The sequence below is a fragment of the Anopheles stephensi genome, chromosome 2, assembly GCF_013141755.1.
Source record: "Anopheles stephensi strain Indian chromosome 2, UCI_ANSTEP_V1.0, whole genome shotgun sequence".
Classification (NCBI taxonomy): domain Eukaryota; kingdom Metazoa; phylum Arthropoda; class Insecta; order Diptera; family Culicidae; genus Anopheles; species Anopheles stephensi.
Window position 1 is genome coordinate 88,316,905 of NC_050202.1, and position 26,873 is coordinate 88,343,777.

Sequence of the window (26,873 nt, forward strand, 5' to 3'; positions counted from 1 at the left end):
AATTAATCGTCCGTGCGCTTGGTAAGCGCTTACGGTTGTGACATGGAATATTCCTCCTGTAACACCCAATGTTTTCGAGGCTATATTTAAGGAAAGTACTTTTACGCTGGCAGCCGTTTCTTGGCAGCCCACTCGTTCGGTATGTCGTGTGTCAAAACAATAAAAGCATGGTGCTGAAGCGGAAGACCGGCAATGTTTGCTAAGAACAGGTTTGCTATTTCGTACCAACTTTGCGAATGGTTTAACGAAATTCTGAAACCCGTCGATCAATCTGGGCGCGCTGAAGGCGCACTGGTTCTGACTGCCCGGGCTGAGTGCTGGTACGCTGCGAAAGCAATAACATGCCTTCGTGCCAAAGTTGCAAAATATGTTTATGGCACGCAATCGGCTATCCGAGGAATATCCTCGCGTACGCGTGCGAGTGCAACGAGTGCGGACAAAGTTTTGACATTTCATGTTGGAAAACCGAGAGCAAGTTGCATGTATCGTAAGTTGCGAAATTGCTTCCATTATTTTTCTTGGTGTAACGTGCTTCTTGCATACCAGATTCATCCACGGCTCGTCGTAATCGTCGTATGTGACAAGGAAGGACAAGTCCTCGCTCCAGTCGGAATGTATGACTTCGTCAACCTTCGCCTTTAAATGGTTCTTTTTGTTCTCGCTCTATGTCATGCATCAGTGCAGTGCATGCAGCTATCACATCAATATGCCTCACAGGAAAGGTCTCTAAATGCGTATGTTTCGTTTGTGGGCTTTGCGCCATTTCGCAGGAGGAAGGATGGAAACTGAACCGTACCAACTACTATCAGGAAGGATGGCTAGCCACGGGGAACGTGCGGGGAATCGTCGGTGTCACGTTCACGACCTCACACTGCAAGAAGAATGTCGATTACCCGCTGCGAACAAACTACAACCTTCGCGGACATCGGTCCGATGTAAGTGACATTGTAATGTCGGAACACTCCCTTTGAAGTTCTAATGCCCATTCTCGCTTGTCTAGGTGATCCTGGTTAAGTGGAACGAACCGTACCAGAAGCTGGCAAGCTGTGATAGTTCCGGCATTATCTTCGTCTGGATAAAGTACGAGGGTCGATGGAGCGTGGAGCTCATCAACGATCGCAACACACCGGTGACACACTTTTCCTGGTCACACGATGGGCGGATGGCGTTGATCTGCTACCAGGACGGATTTGTGCTGGTGGGTTCCGTCGCAGGGCAGCGGTACTGGTCGTCGATGCTCAACCTGGACGCAACGATCACCTGCGGCATCTGGACACCGGACGATCAGCAGGTGTACTTCGGCACTACCCAGGGACAAATCATTGTGATGGACGTGCACGGTGCGATGGTGTCCCAGGTACCGCTCAGCTCAGACGTGGGCATCACCGCCATGGCGTGGTCGTGCGAGAAGTTCAAGATGGAGGAAGGCGAAGATACGGAACCGGGCGTTACCAACGCTTCGAAGCGTAGCTTCGTGTTGGCCGTGAGCTTCCACAACGGGTATATCTATCTGCTGAAGTCGTACGACGATATCACCCCGAGCCAAATCCACACGGGCCTGAACGGTGAGCTAGGAATTGTGATGGAGTGGAGCAACTCGCGGGAACTGTTGGCCGTGGCCGGGACCGAGCTGGGCAGCCCGCACGTGACTGATATCCATGGTGCTATGGTGTACAATAATCTACTCAAGTTCTACACTGAATCCGGTAATCTACTATACACCGCCAAAATTCCAAATAGTACGGTAAGTGTTCGCTACAGGGCTTTCTAGTTTACCAGGACGTATCAAAAGCGGATGGTGTTCCTTTTCTCCTCGCAGTATCCAGTGTCGGCCCTCACGTGGGGTCATAATGATAAGCGAATCTTCATAGCGACCGGAACCCAGGTGCATATAGCGTGGGTTTCAAGACGCGTCGCATCGCTGCAGCTATTCTGCCGCCTGAAAGTCCAAACGTCGCTCGCTTCGGAAGCATTGCTGCCAAGACTGCCCCTGCCCGGTCGGATAAAGGCACTGATCGGGAATCTGTTTGCTCAAACTATACGGGTATGTTCTTGTGTTGCCATAATGCGAACATCCTGCAGTACCTTTAGTACAACTCAGACTTACAATATTTGTATCCAGTGCTGTGTTCCCGATTTGAAGTCACTGCGAGAGTTTGTGTCGCGTCCGCCAGCCTGCTCGACACGGCTGCACTGCACGATGATACGACACGACGACGATTCCAACCAGAGCTCAGGGACTTGCTATACGCTCTATCTGGAGTTTCTCGGTGGCCTGGTGCCACTGCTCAAAGGCAAGCGGACCTCTAAAATACGGCCAGAATTTGTGATATTTGATCCTCAGATTGATGGTGAGTATAGAAGGAGTTATTCGTTGTGTTTACTGGTGCGATTCTAATTGATATGTTTTTTACGACAGAAGTTTCTACATACTGTACATATTCATCTGATTCGACCACCACCACAGCTACGACGAAAAGCTCCTCGACTTCTAGTCACTCTACCACTGGCACGAACGGCCGGTCGGACAGCTCGGAGAGTGATCTCGACGATGAATGTCGTAAGAAACTATTCCCTTATCGTAGCTTCAGAACACACCGATTAACGTTTGTCTTGTTGCAGGATCTCCCCGGCTGGATCGAAAACGAAAGACTGGGACGAAAAAACGCAACCCTAGTAGCAACGATCGATCTCCGAACCAGAACTCTGACTCGACGGAAAACAATGAAGATCTAGCTTACCTTGACACATTACCAGAGGTATGCAGGAAAAGCACCATAGTTGAGAAGCATCCTAAAACTACTCTTCTCTTGTGCCATCTCTTTCAGCACGTGAAGCTCGTGGAAGTAACGTCCAACATCTGGGGTACAAAGTTCAAGATACATGGACTAGCGAAAACCTTGCCCGCCAATCTCGGACAGGTGACGTACAAAACTTCCCTGCTACATTTGCAGCCCCGCCAGATGAAACTGGTCATAACGGAGCTACGTGACGACTTCCCCACCGGTCCGGATCCTAACTTTAATCCGAACATTTTCTCCGAGGATGAGGAAGATCAGCAGCACCAGCAACAGCTTCAACAGCAACACCAGCTTCATCAGCAGCACACGCATCAGTCGCAGCATCACTCACAGCACCATTCCAACGGAACACACGGTCAGTCGTTAGGGACGTCGTCCAGAGACGGTTCCGGCACGGGTGCGATTAGCCGAAAATTGCTTAACGAAAGTGCCCCGCCAATTGCACCGATGTCTCCACGTCCGAATCGGTTTCCTTCGAGGCCACGCCGCCAACAGCATCAACCGTCCGCCTTGGCTGGATGTTCGACGACGACCGGTGGACTTTCTCGCAATGGTGTACCGGGGTTGGGTCCGCTGGCACGTGCCGAATCGTACGAGGACGATACGGATGGAGCAGAATCGTCCGTAGTGGTCGTGAGCGATCTTCACAGTGCAGCGGCACGTACTCCTCCTCGGCAAAGCATAGGCTACAGTCTCGTTAGCCGACCTTCGTCCGCCTCTAGCAATCAATCGCGCGTAGCCATCAGCCCGCTGTACTGTGAAGGATCCGTGCCAACGCTTCAATCGCCCAAGAATGCTGTGGCGCCGAGTGATATCATTTTCGATCGCCCACCTGCAGGCCAGACGACGCTTATGAGCTATTCCAGCAATAACGACTACATCAGTAGCTTGATGCAAGTGAAGAATGCCCTGATGTCTTCGTCCGATCACCATCATGGACGCAGCAACATCAACACGACAATGCCAATGAACTTAAATCTCAATCTTGAGCGTGCCGAAGCGCACCGTTCAATGTGCACGAACGGTAGTAGCGGGAAGGATACGCCACCTGCCAACAATACGCGTAACACACCGAAAAAGCAGAACCTGAAGTTTATCGACGAAGAGTCAACGCCTAGCACATCGGCTTCCGCAGCTGCCGTTCCTGACCCGACACAGGCCGCTTCTAGCCAAATCACTACTTCTACAGCACCAACCACCACCGGCGCGGATACGAACGGACTTGAAACACCCGGCTCAGAAACGGTGTGCGGTATGCACCGGACCCCAACGGTTGCATCGATGATGCCTTTCATCCCGGCGACATCTTCCGGAGCCACCACCACTACTCGCATTCCAGACTCAATCACGCGTAGCTGCAGCGTAGGCTACCTGGACAACATGGCGATCGTACCGGGCGAGGAAGCGCTGTCAATGATGCGACGGGACGCACCCTACAAGCGGCTGGTACTGGTCGACAAAAAGCGGCAGAAAAAGTACAAACGTAACTTGGACGAGCTGCGCCAGGCGACCAGATTACGGGTGGACGCCAAATCCAAAAGCCTTGACTCCTGCTCGGACATTCTGCAGGACGTGCCGAACCTGAACCGCGATCTCATCAACCTGTTCCGCCAGATGCCGAAGGTGAACGAACTGTCCGAGAATGAAACGGAGTATTCCTCCTCCGATCAGATGATGGCCGGTGGGAAGAGCAGGAACTTGAAGGAGGTGAACGGAGTGCTTACGCGAAAGGGAGCACCGATGAAGTTTGGCCCCGGTGTATCTGGACAGGGTGGATCCAAAACTCCAATTCTGAATCGCAAAGAAAAGCCAAAAAGTTGCTCCGTCTGCAAACAGATCTCTCCAACGGTTAACTCCACCGAGCCCGTTTGTGTTAAGTGTCGGAAGAGCGGTGCCGCTCTGCAGGATGTTTCGGGGGATGACCTTAAAAAGGAGTCCTCGACGACGGGTACGACGGGACAGTCGTCACCACCGTCCGATTCGCCAGTGATTACAAACGGTCACGATACGGTGAGCGCTGGAAAGCCTCCTCAGGCCCCACCTAAAGCGAAACGAACCACCCTTGGGCAGTACATCCGGTCGGCATGCAGCAATCACTACGGAGACCATTCGAACGGAAAGGACTCTAACGGTGCGACAACGTCCTCCGGGAAAGGTGGAGGATTTTTCGATCGTAAGTCATCGTCCAACAACCACCAGCAGAGCTCACAACAGCCACAACAGCCATCAGGCGGCGAATGTTCGGCAGGAACGTTGGCTGACGCACCCGCACCAGCATCAGCTCCGTCCAACAGCACACCGTCCCGTTCGGTGGCCCGGATCGTAACGAGCTTCACCGATAGTCCACTGTTTTCGCGCCGCAACCGACAAGCCAAGGCGCTGGAAACTGGGACCGAGTCCAGCAAACCGCCGAGTGAATCTAGCACACCGATCTTGCTCCGCTGGAACGCAAACCGGCACAACAAGCACAGCAAAGCGGATTCGGTCGATTCCCCGAAGAAGCATCGTCGCAATGGTAGCTGTCCAGGACCCGCCAGTAACGAGTCGTCGATCGATGGTGGTGAATCGTCCACCGGAATGGCTTCCGCCTCCTCGCAAACGGAAGATCCTCGACCGAGCGGATCGGGACACGGTGGGCCAGCCGCGGGACTCATCAGCAGATGGCGCGACATGGAAGACGGTGGCCGCCAGTCTACACCGCCAGCATCTCCGGCACGGCTCGCGAGAAGTTCGCCCGCATCACCAACGCCAAGCAAGAAGAGCAAACGTCACCAGAGTGCTTCGCCCATAAGGCACATTCTGAACTCGCCGCTACTCAACCGACGGCAGCGAAAAAAGCAACACACCGAAAGCTCGGACGATGAAAACGGCAGTGGTGGTGGTGGTGGTGGCAGCAGTCACAACCACAGCAGTCCCAGTAACCACACGGATGACAGTAGCGGCAGTACGAGCGCGAAACAGTACCGAGATCTCGAAACGTTCCAGAAGGCACAGCTCCGGCAGAAGGTAAGCAAATTGGGTGTTCCGCTACCGCGCAATGATATCCTTGACCGATATCCTCACCATTGTAGCTAAAACGCGGAAAGATCGAACCGAACGGTGTGGCCAGCTCCTCGCAATCACCTGCCCCGGTACGGCGCGAGTTTGTGATGCACAACAAGGCCCCGATGTGGAACGAAAACAGTCAGGTGTATCAGCTGGACTTCGGTGGGCGCGTTACGCAGGAATCGGCCAAAAACTTTCAAATCGAATTCCGTGGCAAACAGGTACGTCTTTCGAGTGGCTTCGAGAACTCCCCGACCCAACTCAACTCACTCGCTTGTTTCCGTTTGTAGGTGATGCAGTTTGGACGGATCGATGGTAACGCGTACACGCTCGACTTTCAGTACCCCTTTTCGGCACTGCAAGCGTTTGCCGTTGCACTGGCCAACGTTACCCAACGGCTAAAGTAGTTTGGTGTGTGTCAATAATCGCCTTAAAAAAAACATTGACTCGCTCGGGGACATCGTCCGGTCCTCGGAGAGACCTAGAGGAACTGCACTACATATCACAGATTGATTGGACAGGCGGCGGCAGGTGTTGTTAATAGTGGCGCTTCGCATCATCCCGGGTAGTTTGATATTGCTTCGGCCGTCGTCGTCCGGTGTCGGAGCTTGAAACTGTCCATATGCTGTCGTTGTCGTGTTGCTGTCTGTGGATCTACTAACTGGCTAGCTAACTCCATTTGCATGCATGTCACCGCTCATACCCAACCTCATCATCGGCCCAATTGTTATTCCACGTCGATCGTTTTTCACATCGTATCACACATATCATTAACATTAGTGTATAATGCATAAGCCAAACGCCATTCACCATCGAGGAAGAGACGGTTAAAGAGTTCGGAACAGGTCCGCTATGTACGTAATTACGCAGAGCACGGCGTTCTTTTCTAACGTTATCTATCAGAAGCAGCAGTGGCGCATTTTAAATCAGGAAAACCTGACAGGAAAATAGAAGTGTTGATGGCGATGAAGCTGCCGTGCAGCATCACTCAACAGGCGGACGGTAATATTCGAAATTGATTTTTTTGTTTTTTTTTTTTTTTTGCAATGCCGATTTAAGTCATGCTCTAAAAAGCGGGAGAGCAAAAACAAACAAATTGTTAGATAAGATCAAATTAGCTAAAATTGAAGTCTAAATCAAACGCGTGCTCGTAGCGCGGACTAGTTTTATACCCCTGAGCATTATTGCGCCACACCGTACGCGCGAAAGTAACAAACGTCCACACCGCGCTGTAATCGCTTTATAGCTAAAGTTGCCATATTTAAACCGTTTCTACCAATTTTGTTACACATCGGTCCCTCGGTGCGAGGATTAGCCATTTGCTTTCTCTACTAGCTCTATCCACCGTGTCTTCTAGTCAGCCCCAACAGTCGAATGCGCGAGTATGTTGTACGTATAAAAACACAGGATAGAAGTGGGCAAACTTGGAGACAAATCAGGGCCCGGAAGGCTTTGTTTTTTGTACTGAATGTAAATAGCATTCAATTTTTGTACTTATTGTGTAACACAGGACGGGCAGTAAGACTCACTCACCACTAGGTTACCACAGGCGACAGGCGGCAGTAGATTCATCCATCGTTCGGCTAATTGATCGTCGGCGCTCTTCTATACACATACATTATTGTGCTGTAGTTAAATGTCACCATCAAACACCATCATCCATCAACAACCACCACCACCATTCGTGTAGCCCATATGTAGCTAGAGTAAGATGTGTAAGCCCGTGTCGAAATCGTTTCCGTTTACTTTTGCTACGACGCCATTGTTTGCTGTTTATGGAGAGCGAGTGAGAGCGCGATAGTGTGCGGTTGCTAGGATCGCGTTGATCTCAGTATGCGTGTGCCATACTAAGATAATTAAGCCTTTTACACACGTATTCGCTGTATGTTAATTTTTGTTGCTGTTTATTCATTCGCGTGTGTGTGTGTTCAAATGTTACGTTACGAAGCTGTGCTCTATACTTTAAGCAACTGTTTTTCTCTATCTATTTTACACACACACACACACTCTCTCTCTCTCTCTCTCTTTCTCTCTCTTGCTGCAAGCTGTACATTTTCTAGTCCATCGCTTTTTGCTCCTTGTTGAAATGTGTCACTAGTATAAACAGTGTGTGTGTATGTATGTAGATGTAGAGATGATGATGGGCATACATGTACATGGCGCTTAGTTCCAAATTCGTCCTAAAGCTTTACCCAAACTCTCCCAAAAGCGCAACAAGCTTGGGATTACTATTATGAGGCTAAAGAATTGTTTTTGTATCGTTTATTTTTTTACTTAAACTACACATGTAATGAAGGCACAGGTACGTTCACCACATACGACACGTATGTGTACGACAGTACGACAGTATGCTAGCGACACAAATGCCAATACCAGACAAAACCTACAACCAACTCACAACAAGAAAAGACACTAAAGCCAAAGTATAAAAATCCATCCAAACCGGGAGGAGCTATCGTTTGCATATCGCTCGTCCATATGGCACGCCGCAGTTAGTTTGCAGCAGTAGTGTTTGTGTCTTCGGGTTTGCTTTCGTTTTGTATGTATATATACACAAACAAACGAACTGTACCGAAATGGCCCCAACTTGTAGAGCGACTCAGCGTAAGAAGCATTTTACACCGCCATACGTCCGCCATTTGGCTGCCAAGTACTTCCCCAAAGAGGGTGACGAAGCAACAGGCTTCCGACCCAAACCGAGACAAACAGCAAAAGAAAACACGAATAACGAGACAAATGTTTTAATACCAATGAAAATAGCCCAAAGCATGTTGTTGTAGCGATGTAATGTAGGAAACAACATTTACCTAACCTTTACGCCGCGTACATAATGTCCTACTTCCCATTTTGTGCTAGGTGTTGGTGTGGATTTTGCCGTTACACTAAAGGAATAATTTAAAACGGGTGTAGAAGAGCCAGAAAAGTGAATTAATTTAATGCTGCGAAACCTATGGCCGGTGTCAGATATTCAGGGTAAAAGCGTTTTTGTTTTGTTAAATATTTTTACACTAAACGCATCGCGGGGTGCGAAATAAATTGAAAACAAAACCAGAACGATGTGTTTCCTTCGCAACATATCCATCCAATTTCGATGAGACATCTCTATGGGGAGAACGAATGCCATCAACTAGCAAGATAAGCGCGTTTTCATTAGAACAATTGGTGCAACATTCGTTTGCTACAGCTAGCTAGCTTGAAAAAAGGTTTCTGAAAACGAAAACAAGCTAAACAGTCGTTCAATGCGACAGTGCGCCTTTTAGAAAAAAGGGGAAAATTTGTAACCGAAACACGCGCTCGGGCCCAAAACCATACAATACGGGATAGTTTTTGACCTGTTTGGCAAAAAGCAGCTGCTTGTTGGCTTAGGGTTTTGTGTAGGAATTGCAATTTGGGGCGAAAGAAGATAAATGCTGTGTGTGTTTATCTAGTGGAAATGTACACACGCGACAAACGAAACAAGCGAGATACGAACTGAAAGGAACGTGGCAATAATAAGCGTAACACGGATCTATTGCTACTGTTTTCGAAACGATGTAATGTATGCGATAATAAAGAAAACAAAATGCCGTTCAATGTTCGAAAGTGTCTGTAAGATTTTTTTTTACACACCATTCGCGTAAAGAAAATAGTTTTCAAATGTAACAGCTACTAACTGTCAGTTTAAAACTCCGACACACTGCCAGTGCATTCAAAGTAACGCATCGTAACGGTTTTCTCCGACAGATGCGTTACAAAGCTCCTTCTCCGTAGTGGTAGTTGATTTCAGTCGTTGCTCGACTTTTTTTTCCAAAACCACTTATTCAAAACAGAAATTACAGCATTGTTTGAGACATCAAAGCAATATAATTTATTTGAAACGAGTAAATCACCTAAACAACCGGTAAATTGGATGACCGAGCGCAGTCCCTCTGTGCTGCGGTTTGTTGTGCTGAGAAAAGTCAAATCAAAATACACAACACAACAACAAAAATCACCGGCAGCAGCGGTCGGTGTTATCAACATTATTTAAAAGCACTTTTGCTTATCATTAAGCTGCTGCGTATGCCTATCTCGCAGCTCAAAAATAACCATGAATGTGCTAAAAAGCTATTGTAGTGGAAGAGTTTTAAATAGAAACACACTAACGACGCTTCTTTCCCGGCGGTGTACAACTGCAGCGCACGAACCGGGAAAAGGTAAACATGGTTAATTGTATAATACGTCAATGCTTATCAAATCCTCTTTTGCAGAAAGAATGGCAAACCCAACCGAAGACGCTATCGTCGTAGAGAAGGAAAACAACATCACACTGATCGGTATCAACCGTCCGAAGCTCCGAAATGCTATCGATTCGCTGACGGGCAAGCAGCTATCGGCCGCTATCGCCGACTTTGAAAACGATCCAAAGGCGGATGTGGGTGTGCTGCACGGTATCGGTGGAAGCTTCTGTTCCGGGTACGATCTAGGCGAGCTGGCCGGCCAGCAGGACCCACGGCAGGCACAATCCATTGTCCACAATCCGGAAGGTGTCATGGGTCCAACGAGACGAATGATACGGAAACCGCTGGTTTGTGCCATCAGCGGGTACTGCGTGGCCGGTGGACTGGAGCTAGCGCTAATGTGCGATTTGCGCGTAATGGAGGAGAATGCCGTACTTGGGTTCTTCAATCGACGGTTCGGAGTGCCACTGATCGATGGCGGTACGGTTCGGCTGCCTGCTCTGATCGGGCTTTCCCGAGCGTTAGATTTGATTCTTACCGGTCGGACGGTGTCCGCCAAAGAAGCGCTCGAAATCGGGCTCGTCAATCGGGTAGTGGCCGTCGGGGCAGGACTCGGACAGGCTTACAATCTAGCGATGAGCATTGCCAAGTACCCGCAGCTCTGCATCCGTCACGATCGGGATGCGGCGTATTATGGCGCTTTTTCGGCACAATCGTTCGAGCAAGCGCTGGAGCGTGAAGCAGCGGATGTTTCCGTCGAGCTGCTGCAGGAGGCGAAAGCAGGAGCGGACAAATTTCGGCAAGGAATCGGCCGGGGTGGAAGCTTCAGCGGCATCAAGGAGCGTAAGCTAGCCGACTGGGAACGGGCAGAGATGAAGCATGAGTCGAAGCTATAGCGACCGGCATAAGTAGGCTGTGCAAATGTGCTAGTGTAAATGCGTTAAGATAAAAAGGTTTTTCCGAAGCTACTATAAAATTTGTATTATATGTCCCCATCACCTTAAAATAGATAAAAACAGGCAAAAATTAATTAAATTACGCTAAACGCGATGTAAGAGAAGAACATAAGAAAGTTATTAGCGGAAGAAAAAAGGAACAAGAAAAAAAGTTCCTCTCCCCGACGGGGAATCGAACCCCGGTCTCCCGCGTGACAGGCGGGGATACTGACCACTATACTATCGAGGACATGTGAGAGGGAGAGCTTTATTTTGCCTCTGGTTGCGCTAACGAGACAAATTTTGTTTGAAATGTAATATGTTTAACTAATTTATACTGTTTGTTAGAGATTTCACAACTGTTTATTAGAAAGAAGTCACAGTAATTAAAATTAAACATTGTCATCAAGAGCAAAGGAAAACAGTCCACCGGCGAGACAACGAATTTATCTAACAAGTGGTTTACTAAAAGTTCTGTTCCGTGTTGCGTTTCGAATTTCCCGTACATGCATACATGCATACGCATCAAGTACAATATGATGGAAGAAACATTGACCAACACACACACACACACAACATTCACACCACTTTCTTCCTTCATCTGTGGTTGAGAAGAAGGGACAATCGTTTTCTTTCTTTGCAGCGAAAAACTGTGGATAAAGCTTACATCGCTTACACCAAGAAGGAGGACACTGGAGCTGCTACTCTAAACGGTGCGGCCCGCGAGGCTTAAGATTAGATGTGAAATCGAAGGAAAGGAAAAATCCTTTATAAACTATACTCTAAATAGTATTATAGACTTTTTGAAACCTTCCCGAACGTAAGGAAGAGACAAACGTATTTGCTTTGAAAAAGAACAGACAGAGAAGCAAACAAAACAAAAATACTCGACTGGCACAGTTCCATCCGTCCGTTACACTTTCCTTTTTCTGGTTGTGATTCTATTCTAAATATATTTAAGTACAGTAGTCCTACCACAACTGACTCCTACCCACAGGCCACTAAATATTAAGCTCCGTGTAGTCCCGGAGCGTAAGGACACGAGTTGTTGATTTTCATACATATGTGTGTGTGTGTATATAGGTTGTACGACGATTAGAAGAAGGGTGTGATTGAGTCGAGACGACGAAACAAACAAAAGGAAAATCAACGTCTTCCCCCACCCCCCACCCCCCGCCGATTGGAGTCTCGTTGGAAATCGGTACTAGATTTTTATTATCCAACGAGCTTCCACACACACACACAGACAGTTCTTTCCCTCGCTTTCTCCCGCGCGTTTCAAGTGCGTTATGATTAGAGTTCGATAGTTCGCTCTTTGTATTATCGAGATTAAAATGTGATCCCCCGAACACCCCCCCCCCCACTCTTTTTCTTCTCATTATCTCTATGTTCTATGTTGTGCAGTATTTTTCAATGTGTGTGTGTGTGTGTGTGTGGGTTTGTATATGTTACGAAGAATTTTCTCTTTTTCCTCCTTTGTTTTACTATCAATTAGCTTTTTAAAAAATTTGGGATTATTTGTGTTCTGCTTTATCTTCTATCCACGTTTTCGCTGCTAGTGTGTGTCTGCGTGTGTGTGTGTTTAACATTTATATCTTTTTGTTGTTTAATTTTTACATTTGTTTTAATAAAATATTCTTCATCCCACCTTCATCCTCATCCCTCCCATCCCCACCACAATCACTTTCTCTTGCTTTTCGTTTCGTTGGCAATGCATTCTTATCATTCTCTCTCGCTCGCTCTTTCTCCTTTTTTCTCTCCTCCATTTTTTTAGGTTGGTTCACAAGGAGTAACAGGGTTGGGGTAGGATTAATTAGAATGTGCTTTCCACTCCTTTCACCATCATCCCCCAACAGAGCAGTTCCATAAGAAGTTCAAAACCTCTGCTACAGTCCGTTGTTCAATTCACTTTACGAAAGCGAAGAGAACAGCATTTCCACATTCTTTCATTTCGTCGGAACCGGCTCGCGCGCGCGCGCCACAGAGGATTATCATCATTTCGGAAAATCGCCTCACCAAAAAACAACAACATGCGAAGAAGAAGCACAACAAAAGGGGGTAATTGTTTTTAGAAGTAAACATGCACACACACACACACACTGTTGCGGCCACACTTCCTGAGTATCTCTCCCTGGCCTTAGTAGTGGTGTCCAGCCGGAACCGGAATTCAAACAGCATGCGTGTGGGGGATGTGGTGCGGTGCACCTATATTATCTCTCTCTCCCTCATCCTCCTCCTCCTCGTTCTATTCGTGTTTTCAGTTCACATTTTATTTTCACCCTACCACACACACACGGTCACACACGGACACTCACAGAACACACATTAGTAGACAGCTCAACCGTCCTTCTTTTCATCAATTCCGGGAGGCCCAGAGATGAAACTCCTTTTGCGTTTGTGTGCGCGCGTGAAACTTCTGCAGGTGTGTGTGTGTGTGTGTGCGGTGACCCCTCGCAGAGGGAGGAGTGTTAAACAATAAATTACTAACTTAAAGCTACGCAAAAGCCCGTCCGTGCCCCGTCGTCACACGGTTCCGAAATTTGCGCCCAATTCCCAACCCCGCGCCCTCCTCCCCCCCCCCCAAGACGGTGTGTGTCGTGACTACAAACTATTTAACCAAAAAAAAAGTTTCCCACCCCCCCACGAGGACGACGACGACGTCGACGATGAGCGCCTCTCTCCTATATGCTATACTGGAAAAAATTCACTAGTTTCCGGGGTTTGAACCGTGTGTGTGTGTGTGTGTGTGGCAGAAAAGTTAGTCTGAAGAAGTACAGAAAGAAGGTAGGGAAAAACGAACATCTTTCTAAGCTGCTGCTTAACTTGCCTCCTATCACAAAATGTCCTCGTTGGCGCACGGGCGTTTTCGAAGGGGGATGATGTTAGTCTCTCTACTCTACTCTACTCGCTTCCTCTCACACACAGCGGACCGGGCTCGAGATGCCGGATGGGATAGCCAATCGTACTCCAAAAGCCACGTTCAGACGATGGTACGCATTTGGTCCTGCGTAACGCGACAACTCGCTTTCTTTATACCCAGAAGGTGAAGTGTCCCTCCGCTACTAGCTAGTGTGTTGCTGCTTTTCCCTTTCTTTTGCCTCCTAATTAATCAATAGTGGGGATGATTTGCTTGTTTTTCAAACGTATGTAGTAAACTTATGTGTGAACCAGCCTTTTTGATGTTAATCATTTGCTTCGAGCATTATTTCTTTTTGTTAATCATCTCTCTCCCAATCCACTACCCACCATACCGGGGGGATTTCCGATTCGATTTCTCTCTCTCGCCTCTCTCTCTCTCTCTACTTCCTATCACACGGCATTGTAATTTTATTCGCTCCCACCCACCCAACCACATCCATCTAGGACGGTGCGTGTGTGTGTTGAAAAGCTAGGATGGTGGTGGTTTGCTTAATCCTCCTTCTGGTTAATGATGGTCGCATGCTTCACCTCGTACTGGTCCTGATCCTTGTCGCCCCAGCCCCAGGTCGTGTGGGTGCCGTCCCCGGTACGCTTGACGCGCTTCTCCACGATCTCCTTGGACACCGTCTTCAGATCGTAAGCCCAGCCAATCTTGGCGAAGAAATCGATGAACGCCGTGGTCAGGTTCATTCGGTAGTTGCCCAGCTCGGCCGTCTTGTAGTCCCACGGGAACACGTGATGATAGTTGTGCCATCCTTCGCCGAACGCGAACGAAGCCACCGTGCGGTTCTCCGAGGGCGAGATGCTCCTAAAACAGGTGCAAAGGGTAGCCAAAGCAAACAAAGAGAGGTTAAGGAAGGGAGGGGCACAGGCAAGCAGTGGTCCGAGGTCTGAACGGCGAACGGTCAGACTAGTGATGGGCGATCGGAATTGATTCCGATTCCGAAATCGATTCCTGGACCTACCCTTCCGGAATCGATTTCGATTCAAACCATCCGTTTTGCCCATCACTAGTTTAAGGTGTGTTGAACAGGCATGGGAAAAAGTGTGTCTCTTCTGCTCTGCTAGCCGTTTGATAATCAGTATATTACTCACTTATCGTACGGCTTATCACCCCACTTGTGGGCAGCACTGTTCACCAGCCAGGTCACGTTCAGGATGAATGTCCAGCGGAACAGCGTGGCAACGAACCACGCGTTCGTCCAGGTTTCGTTCCAGAAGTACACCGGCGCAATCGTGGGCAGAACGAAGCAGGCCAGCGGCATCAGAATCATGTAATGCCTGGCGGAAGAAGCAATTCGATTAGATGGGAGAACATGTGAGAGAGAACACGATCGATTGCATCACGTTGCAATATTCCTTGCCGCCAAGCAAAAAAGATACTCACTTGCGTTGGAAGCGCAGCACGGGGTCACTCTCCAGGTCGGAAATGTCGAGCTGCTTGCCCTTGGCGATGACTTCCGGGTGCTTGCGGCACAGCAGCCAACCGATGTGCGAGAAGAAGAAGCCACGCGTCGCATTATGCGGATCGGCATCGGTTTCCGAGTACTTGTGGTGCACCCGATGGTCGCGGGCCCAGTGCAGCGCACAGTCCTGGAACGCGATCGTGTTAAACACGGCCAGCAGGATGCGCAGTGGCAGCTTCGCCTTGTAGGATCGATGCGCCCACAGCCGATGCGCTCCCGCCGTAATACCCAGCCCGGATACAACGTACAGCACAAAGGCTACGCAAGCCGGAAGAGTATGGAGGTATGTTAGTATGGAGGAGAACTATCTTCCGATGTAGGTCACACCGTGTTACTTCTTGTACCAATGCCGCGACAACACTTACCGAATGCAATGGTGTAAAGCCGGGCCGAGGTCAGCATAAGGAAGGCGCCGTACACGGCGGCCAGATGCAGGTAACCGAAGGCAATCACGTTCCTCCAGACCAGCTTTATCTTGCGCTTTTCCGCCCGTTTCAGGGGCGTCACATCCTTCGCCAAACCGCCGTCGATCGTTTCGGCGTCCAGCTCGTTCAGCACGCCGGTAGCCTCAACAGTTGCGTTCGGGGCCATGCTTTGTCCTTTGACCTCCTGCGTGTTGTTTTTTTGTATGCGTTTTCTACCAACTGCCGAGAAACCGAGGAGAAAATGGAAATCGAACATAATTATAACCTGTGCTTGCCCCGCCACGCGGTCATACAGCGCGCGATCGAGTTATCATCAAGCAATGTTGCGGATATGGACACACATTTCCTTGACACATCAAGAACGGACGGTGCGTGTTTGTGTCGGTAGAGAGTGTGAATTGAGGCGTTTCGCGTTATGCTGCTTCTTTTATGCACACCCAAGCAACAACAGCAACAAAAAGGTCAGGGTCATCGATGGGCAGAAAGCATGAGACCCGGCGCGCGTTGCTGTAGGCTAGCTGCTGCTGCTGCTGCTGCTAGCTAATCGATAATATATGCACAGCAATATAGCAGAACGGACAAAAATATCATCGCGCGTCTTCGCTGCGTGTTTTATATCGATTTTCATTCAAACCTCGTAGCGCGGGTGGGGCTTTTGAATGATTTAATTCATTCTTTTCCTGCTCCATATCACACTGGATAGGAGGACAACGACGAAAGTCTTCATACGCCTTCAGGGCCCGGGGATCAAATCTCATCTGGACCGTTCCCCCGAAGATAGGACCCTCTGACTAGCCATCCAACTACGTGGTATCCATTAAGTCTAGTAGGCCAGAAATAGCAGGCATGACCTGAGCAAGAGATCGGTTAGGCCAAGAAGAGCGAGAGAGAAAGAGATCGCACCCCGGAACTCCATGCTGTTATTCATATTGCGTTGTTCGATTTGACGGGACCAAACAACCAAAGCCCCTTCACAATTGCTTCGACACGTGCGACCTTTTCCACGGCAAACACTCATGCTTGTAGTACTTGTGTGGCTCTCAATTATCGCGCATTGGAAAATTGACACCATCAAGGGGGCGCTTGGGTGAAGAAAAATCACACCCAACACCCAATAGTTGCTGCTGACCACCACCACCGAAGCTCCAAGTCGTTCACACGGCGCGTGTACATTATTCAGGAGCAACAGATGGTTTGGAGGACACACACGCACCAGCACCAATCGAAACACTTCCCTCAGTTTCCTATGGGAATATCCACACGACCACAACAAGGTTCTCTTCACCACTGGGCGAGCAAATTATGCTATCGGCCACTTATTCTATTATCTAAATACACGGAGCACATGCCGACACGATACTAATGCGGGACCGCTATCATCTATTGGTGGATACAGCGACAAAAATGCTTCGCGTGATTTGTTCTAAAACAAGCGACAACCAACTATTACACCCCAATCAATCGACCAAGAGACAAAGAACCCATCAACTACTGCGGAACGCACGCACCACAACCCGTTGCTCGTGCGTTGAGCTGAAACGCAAACGCAAAATTCGTGGCTGTGTGTGTACGCCGCCCTCCCTCCTGCTCATCCTCGTTTGGAGGAGGAAAATTGAAGACGCAATTTCGATTACTACCAGCAATTCGTAGCAGAATTCTAGCAAAACACTCTTACACTCGAAGCGCAATCAACGGCTTCACTCTACTCAAACACTCCCAGAAGAACCAGACGTCACCTCGATGTACGCTGAATATCCTTTCCAAACACCCTGGAGGACGGCTAGAGCAGCGGTTTTTTTGGCATTAAACTTTAAAGGACAACCGACCCACACGTCTTCGTTGTATTCCGTTTTCCTGAGCAGTGTGTGCTAGTGGAGTTCGAGTGGAGTCGTCTACTGCTGCTACTACTCTAATGGCACGGACCGGACTGGAGTGAGGGAAAATTGAAAAGGTTTGCAAAATTGGTAACAAGCAGCCAATTCGCTCTGCTCTCACCAGTCAACAGTTGCTGCGGGGGCTGCCCAATCGCTGGATAGCAGCTCTCGGTGGTCTTGGACTATTCTGGAGACCTATGCGTTTGGCAGACGGAAAGGAATTTGGAATATTTTAGGTGTCAAAATATTCCAAAAAAAGAGAACAGGAGGCATTGGAATATCTCGAGGTGAGGTATTACGATTATAATTAGATATCTTCTTGCCAAACTCTCCAAACGTTCCCAGTAGTGTTCTCAGCAACAGCAACACTCTCTTCCAGGGCAGAAGAGCGCAATAAGGGGTGGGTTCTCTCCAAAACATCCTCATCACATGGAAAAGCAGCATTCAGCAGAGCAGCTGCAGCAGCAGAGAAGAAAATCTCTCACACACACACACATATTTTGTCTGCGCGCCGCCATGCCATACGCGGTGTGTGCTCCGGATCGATAAAATGGAAAGGGCTCCGCGACATGAAGTCGTCGCGCCTATCTCTCTTTCCCAGGGCCAGGAACGCAGGGTTGAGAAAAACTCACCCACGCTCCTTCGTCTGGGCCCGGTTGATGCGACGGAAGAAAAATCGATACCGACCCCCCCACCCCCCAGCAGGCATCGTAAACACAGCTGATTCCGCGCGCGCAAGCGGTGGGAGCGCAGATGCAGGAATTTTCTCTTGCAGCACACTCTAGGCGATATAGATATGGGGGAGTTTTCCCTGGCTTCTAGAATTTTGTTCGTTAGAGCCTCTCGTTTGTGCACGTTCTTCTTCTTCTTCTTCCTTGGCACTATAACAACCTCTAAAGGACTCAGGGGGGCCTGGCTTTCTGTGGCTTGATTTTACCCGAAGTAGTAGTAGCAGGATTTGATCCCCGGTCTTTCCAAGTCTCGGCCTGCCATTTCTGGCTTTCTGTGACTTGATTTTACCCGTAGCAAAGTAGTCAGCCCCGGCGTACGGGGAGGCGATCGGGATGGGATTTGAACCCCGGTCCTGCCGTGTGAAGACCGGCGCCATTATCGCCATGGCCACCGGACCGACCGTCCCAACTAACGTTGCTGTACGTTAGTGCTTACTAAAAAATTACACCAAAAAACGAGATAAAATAAATTCTTAATTACCTACAGTTAATTAACGTCAAAAAGACCTCCTCGGTAAGAGTTTTTGTTTGATTGTTTAACCTTGTGCTGTAGGGACGCAGCACAACAACACACCATTTAAATCCAGCCAGTGGTGCTGCCGCTGCTGCTTTCCATGCTTGTGACGCACTTCACTTTTAATGTGACCATGTGTGCGACGCCCTTCTTCTGTGTGAAAGCCTCAAACACAGTAATGGAAGCGCCCAACAATCTCATTAACGCACTTACGAGAACATTGGGGGGTAAAGCTCTATAGCGTCACTAGCTCCTGCAAGGTACATCAAATTGTCCAAACCGAGCCGTAACAGTGTCGCGGTGCTCTTCTTCCTGATGTCGGCTAATTAACATTCTGCGCAAGCCGCTTTACAACAGTCCCAATGTAGCGTTATATGGTGGCCACGTGCGAGTACGCCCGTCGCCTCCCTTTTGCGCACCACATTTTAATAATTATCAGCAGACTGCGGCGACCAGTAATGTATTATGCAGGTCCTTCCCACCACCAACAACAACACTAACGCTGACGTTGACCAAATTGATGAAAAATAGTCAGAGCGGCGGTTAAGTTAACTCGAATCGACGTCACCAAACGACCACCACCAGCTGCTGTCAGCGTTTGGCATAGGGGAATGCAATGGCCATCCCCCTTCTATGGCTGAAGATGTCCAAAGCTCTTCCGCCAATCATCAAAGACTGCAACAGTAAGGAGTCCATACAAATTAGATATATAATTGTGAAGAACTTCCATTACTTCCTCACTACTTCCGATAGGGATAAGCCTTCGCACGCGGTTCGCTTAATGCTACACCATATCACATCCACCAACATTCCCAAACTGCATGAGTGGATTTCTGTTATTTTTAAAAAAGCGCCGTTGCCAATTTGGTGCTGCTGCCAAAGCGACAAAAATATAGACCACCCCCCCACCCGCCCGTTGGCAATGACCGATGTGATCGTGCACACCTCAACTCTCTTTGAACACTGCTCACCAGGGAATAGTAGGTTCTCCACCTTAGCTCACCACGTCTACCTACTCTTCTCAGCCGTTCCGAACTCCAGCAAAGTCAAGAAGGTACTAAACCCATCCATCGGCGCTGTAGCAATTCCTCGCCAATCGTCAGCACCTCCCTGCTGTATCGTCAGCACAAATTCGCACTATCAGGTGAGGTTAAAGGCATCTCTCGCGGTGAAACGCTGATAAGACGGGGGGGGGGGGGTCTTGCAATTTCGACGGACCCGGGTCATAACAAAACAACAAGAATAGTGTTGGGATGAGGTTCTTGTTGCCGTTTGCTCGTTGGTCGGCGCGCACGTTGCGAGCCACTGGCACGGCACGCGGCTCTAATCCTAAGCATGGCGGTCCGATCACGTCAAAGCATCGTCATTGATCAGCGTGCGATCACTACCAAGGATCTGGCGCGATATTTCTGCCACAACAACGTGACGCGCCGGTGTCTGTTACTGCGCTGCTGCTGCTCGGCTGACGACTCAACACACACTCGAGAAGCCGGCTCCCGCAATTACCTGCGCCTGCCCCCCCCCCCCCCTTGGGGCGGTGTGCGACTGAGAGAGGTCAATTGGACCGCGCTCGCGCTGTGCCGTCCTCGTCGTCAGCTGATCATTTTCGCAAGCGCGCTTATCAGTGTCTGATAGTGGTTGGCGGCGGCCCGGCAGCATCGCGCATCACCCAAGTATCGTCCCAAAAATAGTGCACCTTGAGCCCAGCACGAGCTGAAGTCCTGTATGGATACTGTTAAGTAATTGAGCAATTTCGCATCCATCTCGGGCTATTTGTCGCAAGCAAGCAAGTACGATGATACGAACAGCTACAAAACGAGATGAAACACAATCTATCGGAGGAAAACCGAACGATCGCATCAAAGCATCAGCACATGGTCACGTGTTCCCCTTTGGTCGACGATCGCCGACTGCAGTGTGGCAATTGCATATAAGCCGCCATAGAGCAGAGCATATTGCTCACGCTTGTTTGCATTCATGCTTCCAAGCACACAATGCATCAATGCGATATCAAATTAGGCTGAACGAACAGGAGACTTGCTTCCTCTTCGTTGCCGGAGTATTTCGCACAGCACAGGGAAATAAATCAGCTGACAATGGAGCTTCTATGGAGCCGTTGAAATAGGCGGGCATGGGATTGCGCTCCAAAGGATTTTATGATCAACGTTTACCTCAAGAAACATCGCTATGGCAGGCTCAATTCACTCAGTGGATGATGATGATGTGTTTTGCGTTAATGTACACAGATGGGGAAGAATCAGCGAGCAAGTGTCTCGCCCTGTACCACGACATTTAGATGATTCAAAGAAACTTTCTTAGAAGTCTGTTGCTTTGAGCGAGCAACAGAGGACATAAACTGAAGGCAAAGGAAAAACGTGACCGAGAGAGAGATAAGGAGAACTTGCAAATCCTGAGGCTTTTTTGCCAGTTACTTCACAAGCATTAAACGAAACTAAATTATCGCACCTAAATTAGAACGCAGCTGCGTCCGTAAGCCGGATTTGGCTTATCTCGTTGCTTAATGGCAATTTAAAAAAGCCCCACGGCTAACGGCGCGGCTTTTGTACGACGAAATAAACATGTTTTTCGTTGCTCTTGCGCTTTCTTATGGCTTTTGTCAAGTTGCTGTTTGCATCATAACATGTTGTCAAAACGACCCGGTGTCTCCCCCATTAGATGTAAGATCATATATGTCCTTTGTTTTTGTAGTGATTAAAACTAAAAACAAGATCAGTTAAATTTCGTCTTCTTAAAACGTACCAGACAGCCATCACAATCATGCGAAACCCTTCGATTGCAAGGTCTGAAGGGCATGGGGCTGTGCACTTGGGCATGCAGTAAAGAACCTCTTGCCCCACACGCAGAAGAAGCTCGCGGCTGATTGTTGGCGCAACTCACGCGTAGATATTCGTGCGTGCTTGGCCATATACCTTGTTGGTCCATCATCATCCGTCGTTAACCGGCTACACCTTGTCTGTGTGGGGCAAACGTAACTCAGAAAGAAATGGAAGTTGCTCTAGTTGCATTCATTTCACTTCGCCCTTACATTTCTTACCCTTACAGCCCTTTAGACTACTACTACCCCTACACGATATTTTGACATGGTCTGCGCCTGCCTGTCGGTCTGGCCGCGGCTGGTAGAGCCTTTATTTCTTCCCTACTCTCTTCTCGTACACGCGCATTCAATCGATTGGGCGCTTTCTGCAACCCAAATAAAAGAAATAGCAAAGCTAGCCAGTTTTCGGTTGCCAAGACTAATGCAGCTAACTACTACAGTCGATGCCTCGAATGCCTCACAACTGTCCAGCAGGCAAACGATGAACACAAAGCGTAACCGAAATATAACACCGGAGGTCTGCCTAATTATTGACCGTTTGATGAAATTGCTGCACAAGAAAATTGCTTCTCCCCCAAAACGTGTCACGGAAAACTGGCTATTCCCCGTCTGTTGGACGGGCTTCTTGGGCGAGAAATTAGCACAGCTTCCTGCTCACCCATGGCAACACAACAGCCTAAGCTTCCTATGTTTCAAGTTTTCGTTCACAATTTTTATAACCGAGAAAAAGAGGGCCCCCCTAGGATCCAAGCACTCTCCCCAAAATGAGGAAAACAACTATTTTTATGCTACATTTTTACCCTCGCAAATAAAAGTACAATCATGCGGCAGTAGTTTTTTTTTTCAAGGTACTGAGCTTCCTATACATAACACATGTGTGTGGCGCAAAACAACATTTCCAGCGAACCAACGAAACGGAAAGCGCAACTCGTTCGTTTGCCATCACTACTGGCAGTGGATTTACTGTGCCCCGATCGAAGAGAGTGGATGGGCAATGCACACACAACATGTTACCTTTCACACGATTAGGTAAACTAAGAAATGCTATCAAAACTAACAAATCCTCGATTGCCGAGGATAGGGAAAGAGCGTTACTAATATAAGCCATACCGACACACACACAACCATCCCATTCCAACCGATATGTGGTGGAGCAAGGTGCAAGTGCTCACCTGTTGCTTATGCAACGGCGTTGCTGCCCCGCTGTACTTGCTGCATTTTACATATTATTTTATCTGCCTCTCAGTGTTTTGCTTTCGAGGAGTGCACCAGAGCATTTCCTTGGCGCTGCTGCTGCTGCTGCTGCTTGTTGTAGTTTTCACTTTTTAACAAGCAGCACAGAAAAAAAGGCCCGAACCCGAGAACTGCTCCCGTTTGTTTTTTCTCCTAGTATTTTTGCAGCATAAAATCTTTGCAGACAAAGTAAGCAAATATAATTTTCATCATTCACCCCCTCCGTGTATGTCGTTGGTATGGCAACAGTAGTAAGGGGGCAGGTTCAGAGAGGTGCGAACGACATACAACAGACAACACCAGACCAGGCACGGGTAAAAATAAAATCAATTTAGCTTCTCCGAAGGAAACACACCCATCCGATAGAAGGTGGAGGAATCTGCCTTTTTTTTTCGTTGCTCCGGTACTGCTGCGGTGCTCTATTTTTGCAAACCAGAGTACGGATCGATCTGCCTGCGGTGTACGTTTGTGTGGGCAGCAGCAGCAGCAGAGTACACATGGGGCAACCAGGCGTGATACATAAAACGTGCTGTAAGCAGAAAGGGCCACCGGATGAGAAGCGCGAATGTACTTCCGTTGCCAAACAGTGAGTTAATAGCAACATATTTAAACAACTGTCCATCAGTGGGTGGTGGTGCCCGCAGGCAGCCGCGGCACACACATCCGTTATCTACAAAAAGATGATTCCATGAAAACATACATTTAATGTTAAATTGCACCATACATTTACGGTCGGTGTCCAGGTTTTGAAAAGCTTACCCAAAGCGACGCTATCTCGACGGGTTGTTAGGCGACCAAAGGCACCCTTGACAACCCAAAAAGCACGAGATACGCCTTTTCGCACACGTAGCCTACTGAATCGCTCCCGAAGGTGTTGACTATGCGAATATTTATTAACTGTGCACCCTCCCTCCGATGGTGTTTTCTTCGATCTATGCAGAATGCATTTATCGCCAAGTGTGACAACACCATTCACATTTCCACTATCAATGTGTTCCAGACCAGATAAAGGAAGATTTTTCACACCTTTAAATATGTATGTGTGTGGTTGGGGATCTGTGTGTAGAATGGTATCTTTTTTGCACAGCAATAGTCCGAAACCGTGCGCGCATTGTCATGGTGGTTGCAACTTACGGTCTCCTTCCCTCCTCCTGCATTGAGCGTTCCTTCGAGGGACGCACCGTTTTCCATGGCCACAGCGCGAGCTTCTTTTTTACGTAATATCGCATCATTTTTCACACCCTGTCTCCGCTGCCTAACGGTGAAATATGATGACCTACAACTCACCTCTCTCACCCGGACGAACAAGCGGTCGGAGGGAAATGTGAACCTACAACACTGCCGCTGCTCGGAAAAGCCATTTGGCAAAAATAAAAACGTTTTGCCAAAAGTCAAGAACGACTTCCACGCCACGCAATAGGGCGGTGTAGCACGGGAAACGTGTGGGGCAGCGAAAATCGTTTACAAATCGATTTCTCTCCGTGCGGATTTTTTGGCCAATTCAATGGAAATTGGCCATCTCCTCTCTCTCTCTCACTCTCGCACGCGCACAATATCATGGGCACGTTGACAGAGCGTGAATCGGCCAACCGGAACCGTAGTGCGCTTTTCCGTGGCATGGATTGCTTTGTGTCGCACAAAAATACAGCACAGCGCGGATGTAATAAGCGGATGGCCAGAGCACGCTCGTAGCTACCCTTGCTTCCTCGCCATCATCATCATCATCATCGAATGATGAATTTTGGGCGTCACTACATACGAAAATTAATGCTGAAAATGAAAGCGAATGCGTTTTGCCGTCATGCCTGCCAAATTCACAGTCTACTTTTCGCACACATACGCACTGGGAGAGCCACACGATATAAAGTCCACGGACGACACTTGGCGCACACACAACACTGCTGTAAGCACTTAGAGAAAAAGGTTTATTACCGGGATTGATGGGCTGGATGAGTGAAGAGAAAAAATTTCCCTCACAGCCGGACTTAGCTTCCTGAAATGCCGAGCGAGTCGCACTCAAACTTCCGCCACACCTTTTGGGGAAGCTTTTCCTTGTTCTCCTTCCGTGTTTACCACCGGCTGCAAAAGCACCCAGGCACCGCACTGAACAGATGTTGCGGATGAAGCGTGTTTGCTTCTGCTGCTGCTACTGCTGGTAACGGTTGACACTACGTCGAACTGAACTGGTTAGAATGGAGCGCGGAACGTTATATATGATGAAAGAGCATCGCACACGTTTGGATTCGCATCATGCTTGTGTTGAGTGCACCTTCGCCACATTGCCCCCAACAAAAGGAGTGCTAGTGTGTGCGTGTCTCTGGCTGTCCGATCATCCCATCACGTCATCCGGCAGTTGGGCGTTCTAGCAAAAGCATTCGAGGGTGAACAGGAGGGAAGGGGAGACAGTCGGCAGGAAGAAGGTGGGATGTTTCACAGCAAATGATCCTACGCTATCAGCGAACGTCTAGAAGTCCTAGGAGTCTCCTTCAATCAGGAAACCACGCCGCGCGCATACACACGTCAGTCGGTGTGCGTGTGTGCGGGAGCGAGACAAAGCACGTTAGCAACAACGTTTGGGTAAGAGCGTGAAGGGGCGAGCTATGTAGGCTTTTTGACCGGCATCCTCTTTCTACCCAGCGCTCCCCAGTCCAGCACCACCACCGACTGCACTTTCTTTCCCCAGGGATTAACCGAATCCTCTTGACCACGACGAGGTTCTTATCAACCGGGGAGGATTTTCACAGCGGTAACCTCAACAAATACGCTTTCACCCCGCGGCAATCTGCACGTACTCGCTAATTTCGGTAGCTTTGTTTTTCTAGAGAGACGCTTACACTGTACTCACCTTGGTCGTGCTTATCAAAATTTGGCAATCACCACACTCGCACCGCAATTGCCCTAGCCTTGCACTATTCGGCACTACCAACAACCGCCACCGTATTTCCGAAGCACCACAGCGCACAGAGAAATGTGAAATGCAGAACCAGAAATTCCCAAACCGCTTCAACTCGATGCCGCGTGCACTGGCAAGACTTTTCACGACCACGCACTGCAAAGAGTTAAACGGAAATGTACCGGTTTTGTGAGGGGAAAATGTGCGAAATCGTACGATACATCGCCGTTGGTTGCTGCGATCGCCGAGCGGCCTCACACGCACACACACTTACGGTTAGTCGCGCGTGCTTGGGGAGAGTATTGGTATCGTTGTCTCTCGGTCGCCCGACGATAAACTATATTCGCCAACGGTTCGGTTTCGAATTGTACCGACCGTCCGTGAAGTGGGTTTTGGGGCTTATTTCCGACCGTATGTTATTGTCCAGAAAGGTGGACTTTGGCATCGTGAAATTATTGCTGTATTATCTCGATTTGAAGTGTTGTCAAGTTTTGTACATTTCTTGCATTATTGCTGCTGTCCTCAATCGATATTTTCTCACGTTGCATCGATCTACACCGGACCAATTGAACCACAGCAACTTGCTTCAATTGAGCTCTAGATAGTCGGAGACCTATTTTAATCATTTTGAACTGAAGTAACCACCGACAGGTAGATTAGCTCGATTAGCGATTGTAGCGATTTAATCCGCTCAATCTTGCTTGTGTAAATTTCCTTTTTCTCCGATTAAGGTGTAAGCTCAATGAAAAAATCTCCCTCACTTTGTTCGTCATCAGTTAAAAGCGTCACCTCACGGTTTGTGATAACGTGTGTAATAACTGTTAAGCGCTTAGTTCCCTTTTAATTCCCATCCACCAAAACAAAACGTTCTCACGCCGTATTTAACAACAAACCATCGTAAGGAGAACCGCGAGCTTGCAGCATACGTTTTGCGCAGAAAACATACTCCGCCCCAAAATGAAGCATCGCCGCGATAAGGTTTTGTTTTTGTGCTTTGCTATC

At 48.6% G+C, this 26,873-nt stretch overlaps 3 protein-coding genes, 1 long non-coding RNA gene and 1 other non-coding gene across 13 annotated transcripts in view; 3 read left to right on the forward strand and 2 right to left on the reverse strand.

Moving 5' to 3' along the window:
- The window catches only part of LOC118505113, a 33,247-nt gene extending 23,824 nt beyond the window's left edge, over positions 1-9,423 (forward strand). For 4 of the 6 annotated variants that reach the window (XM_036040418.1, XM_036040419.1, XM_036040415.1 and 1 more), the window contains exons 3-11: positions 771-935; positions 1,001-1,744; positions 1,820-2,044; positions 2,102-2,351; positions 2,420-2,560; positions 2,623-2,759; positions 2,829-5,807; positions 5,873-6,067; positions 6,137-9,423. In XM_036040418.1, the coding sequence (XP_035896311.1) occupies positions 771-935; positions 1,001-1,744; positions 1,820-2,044; positions 2,102-2,351; positions 2,420-2,560; positions 2,623-2,759; positions 2,829-5,807; positions 5,873-6,067; positions 6,137-6,253 (4,953 nt within the window). In that variant the 3' untranslated portion in view covers positions 6,254-9,423. The remainder of the gene's footprint in view (positions 1-770; positions 936-1,000; positions 1,745-1,819; positions 2,045-2,101; positions 2,352-2,419; positions 2,561-2,622; positions 2,760-2,828; positions 5,808-5,872; positions 6,068-6,136) is intronic. The other 2 variants (XM_036040420.1, XM_036040421.1) reach the window with 2 other exon arrangements.
- A 361-nt stretch (positions 9,424-9,784) lies between these two features.
- LOC118505117 (short-chain-enoyl-CoA hydratase) lies at positions 9,785-14,122 on the forward strand. Its single transcript, XM_036040431.1, has 2 exons — positions 9,785-10,021; positions 10,076-14,122. Exons 1-2 carry the CDS (start codon positions 9,916-9,918, stop codon positions 10,939-10,941), a joined length of 972 nt encoding a protein of 323 aa, XP_035896324.1. The 5' UTR covers positions 9,785-9,915; the 3' UTR covers positions 10,942-14,122.
- On the reverse strand, positions 11,159-11,230 carry Trnad-guc. The gene has a single exon. It is a non-coding gene; the product is annotated as a tRNA-Asp (tRNA).
- LOC118505116 (acyl-CoA Delta(11) desaturase) lies at positions 12,403-26,072 on the reverse strand. 4 transcript variants are annotated; one of them, XM_036040428.1, is made up of 5 exons: positions 25,824-26,072; positions 15,731-16,009; positions 15,287-15,623; positions 14,995-15,180; positions 12,403-14,707 (listed from the first exon to the last, which is right to left on the reverse strand). In XM_036040428.1, exons 2-5 carry the CDS (start codon positions 15,954-15,956, stop codon positions 14,389-14,391), a joined length of 1,068 nt encoding a protein of 355 aa, XP_035896321.1. In that variant the 5' UTR covers positions 15,957-16,009; positions 25,824-26,072; the 3' UTR covers positions 12,403-14,388. The 4 variants fall into 4 exon arrangements, with proteins under 4 accessions (XP_035896321.1, XP_035896320.1, XP_035896322.1 ...); XM_036040427.1 differs by lacking the exon at positions 25,824-26,072 and adding an exon at positions 24,911-25,312; XM_036040429.1 differs by lacking the exon at positions 25,824-26,072 and adding an exon at positions 19,881-19,974.
- Positions 25,616-26,048, forward strand: LOC118505120. The gene is made up of 2 exons (XR_004905387.1): positions 25,616-25,724; positions 25,787-26,048. It is a non-coding gene; the product is annotated as an uncharacterized LOC118505120 (long non-coding RNA).
- Positions 26,073-26,873: the final 801 nt, after the last annotated feature.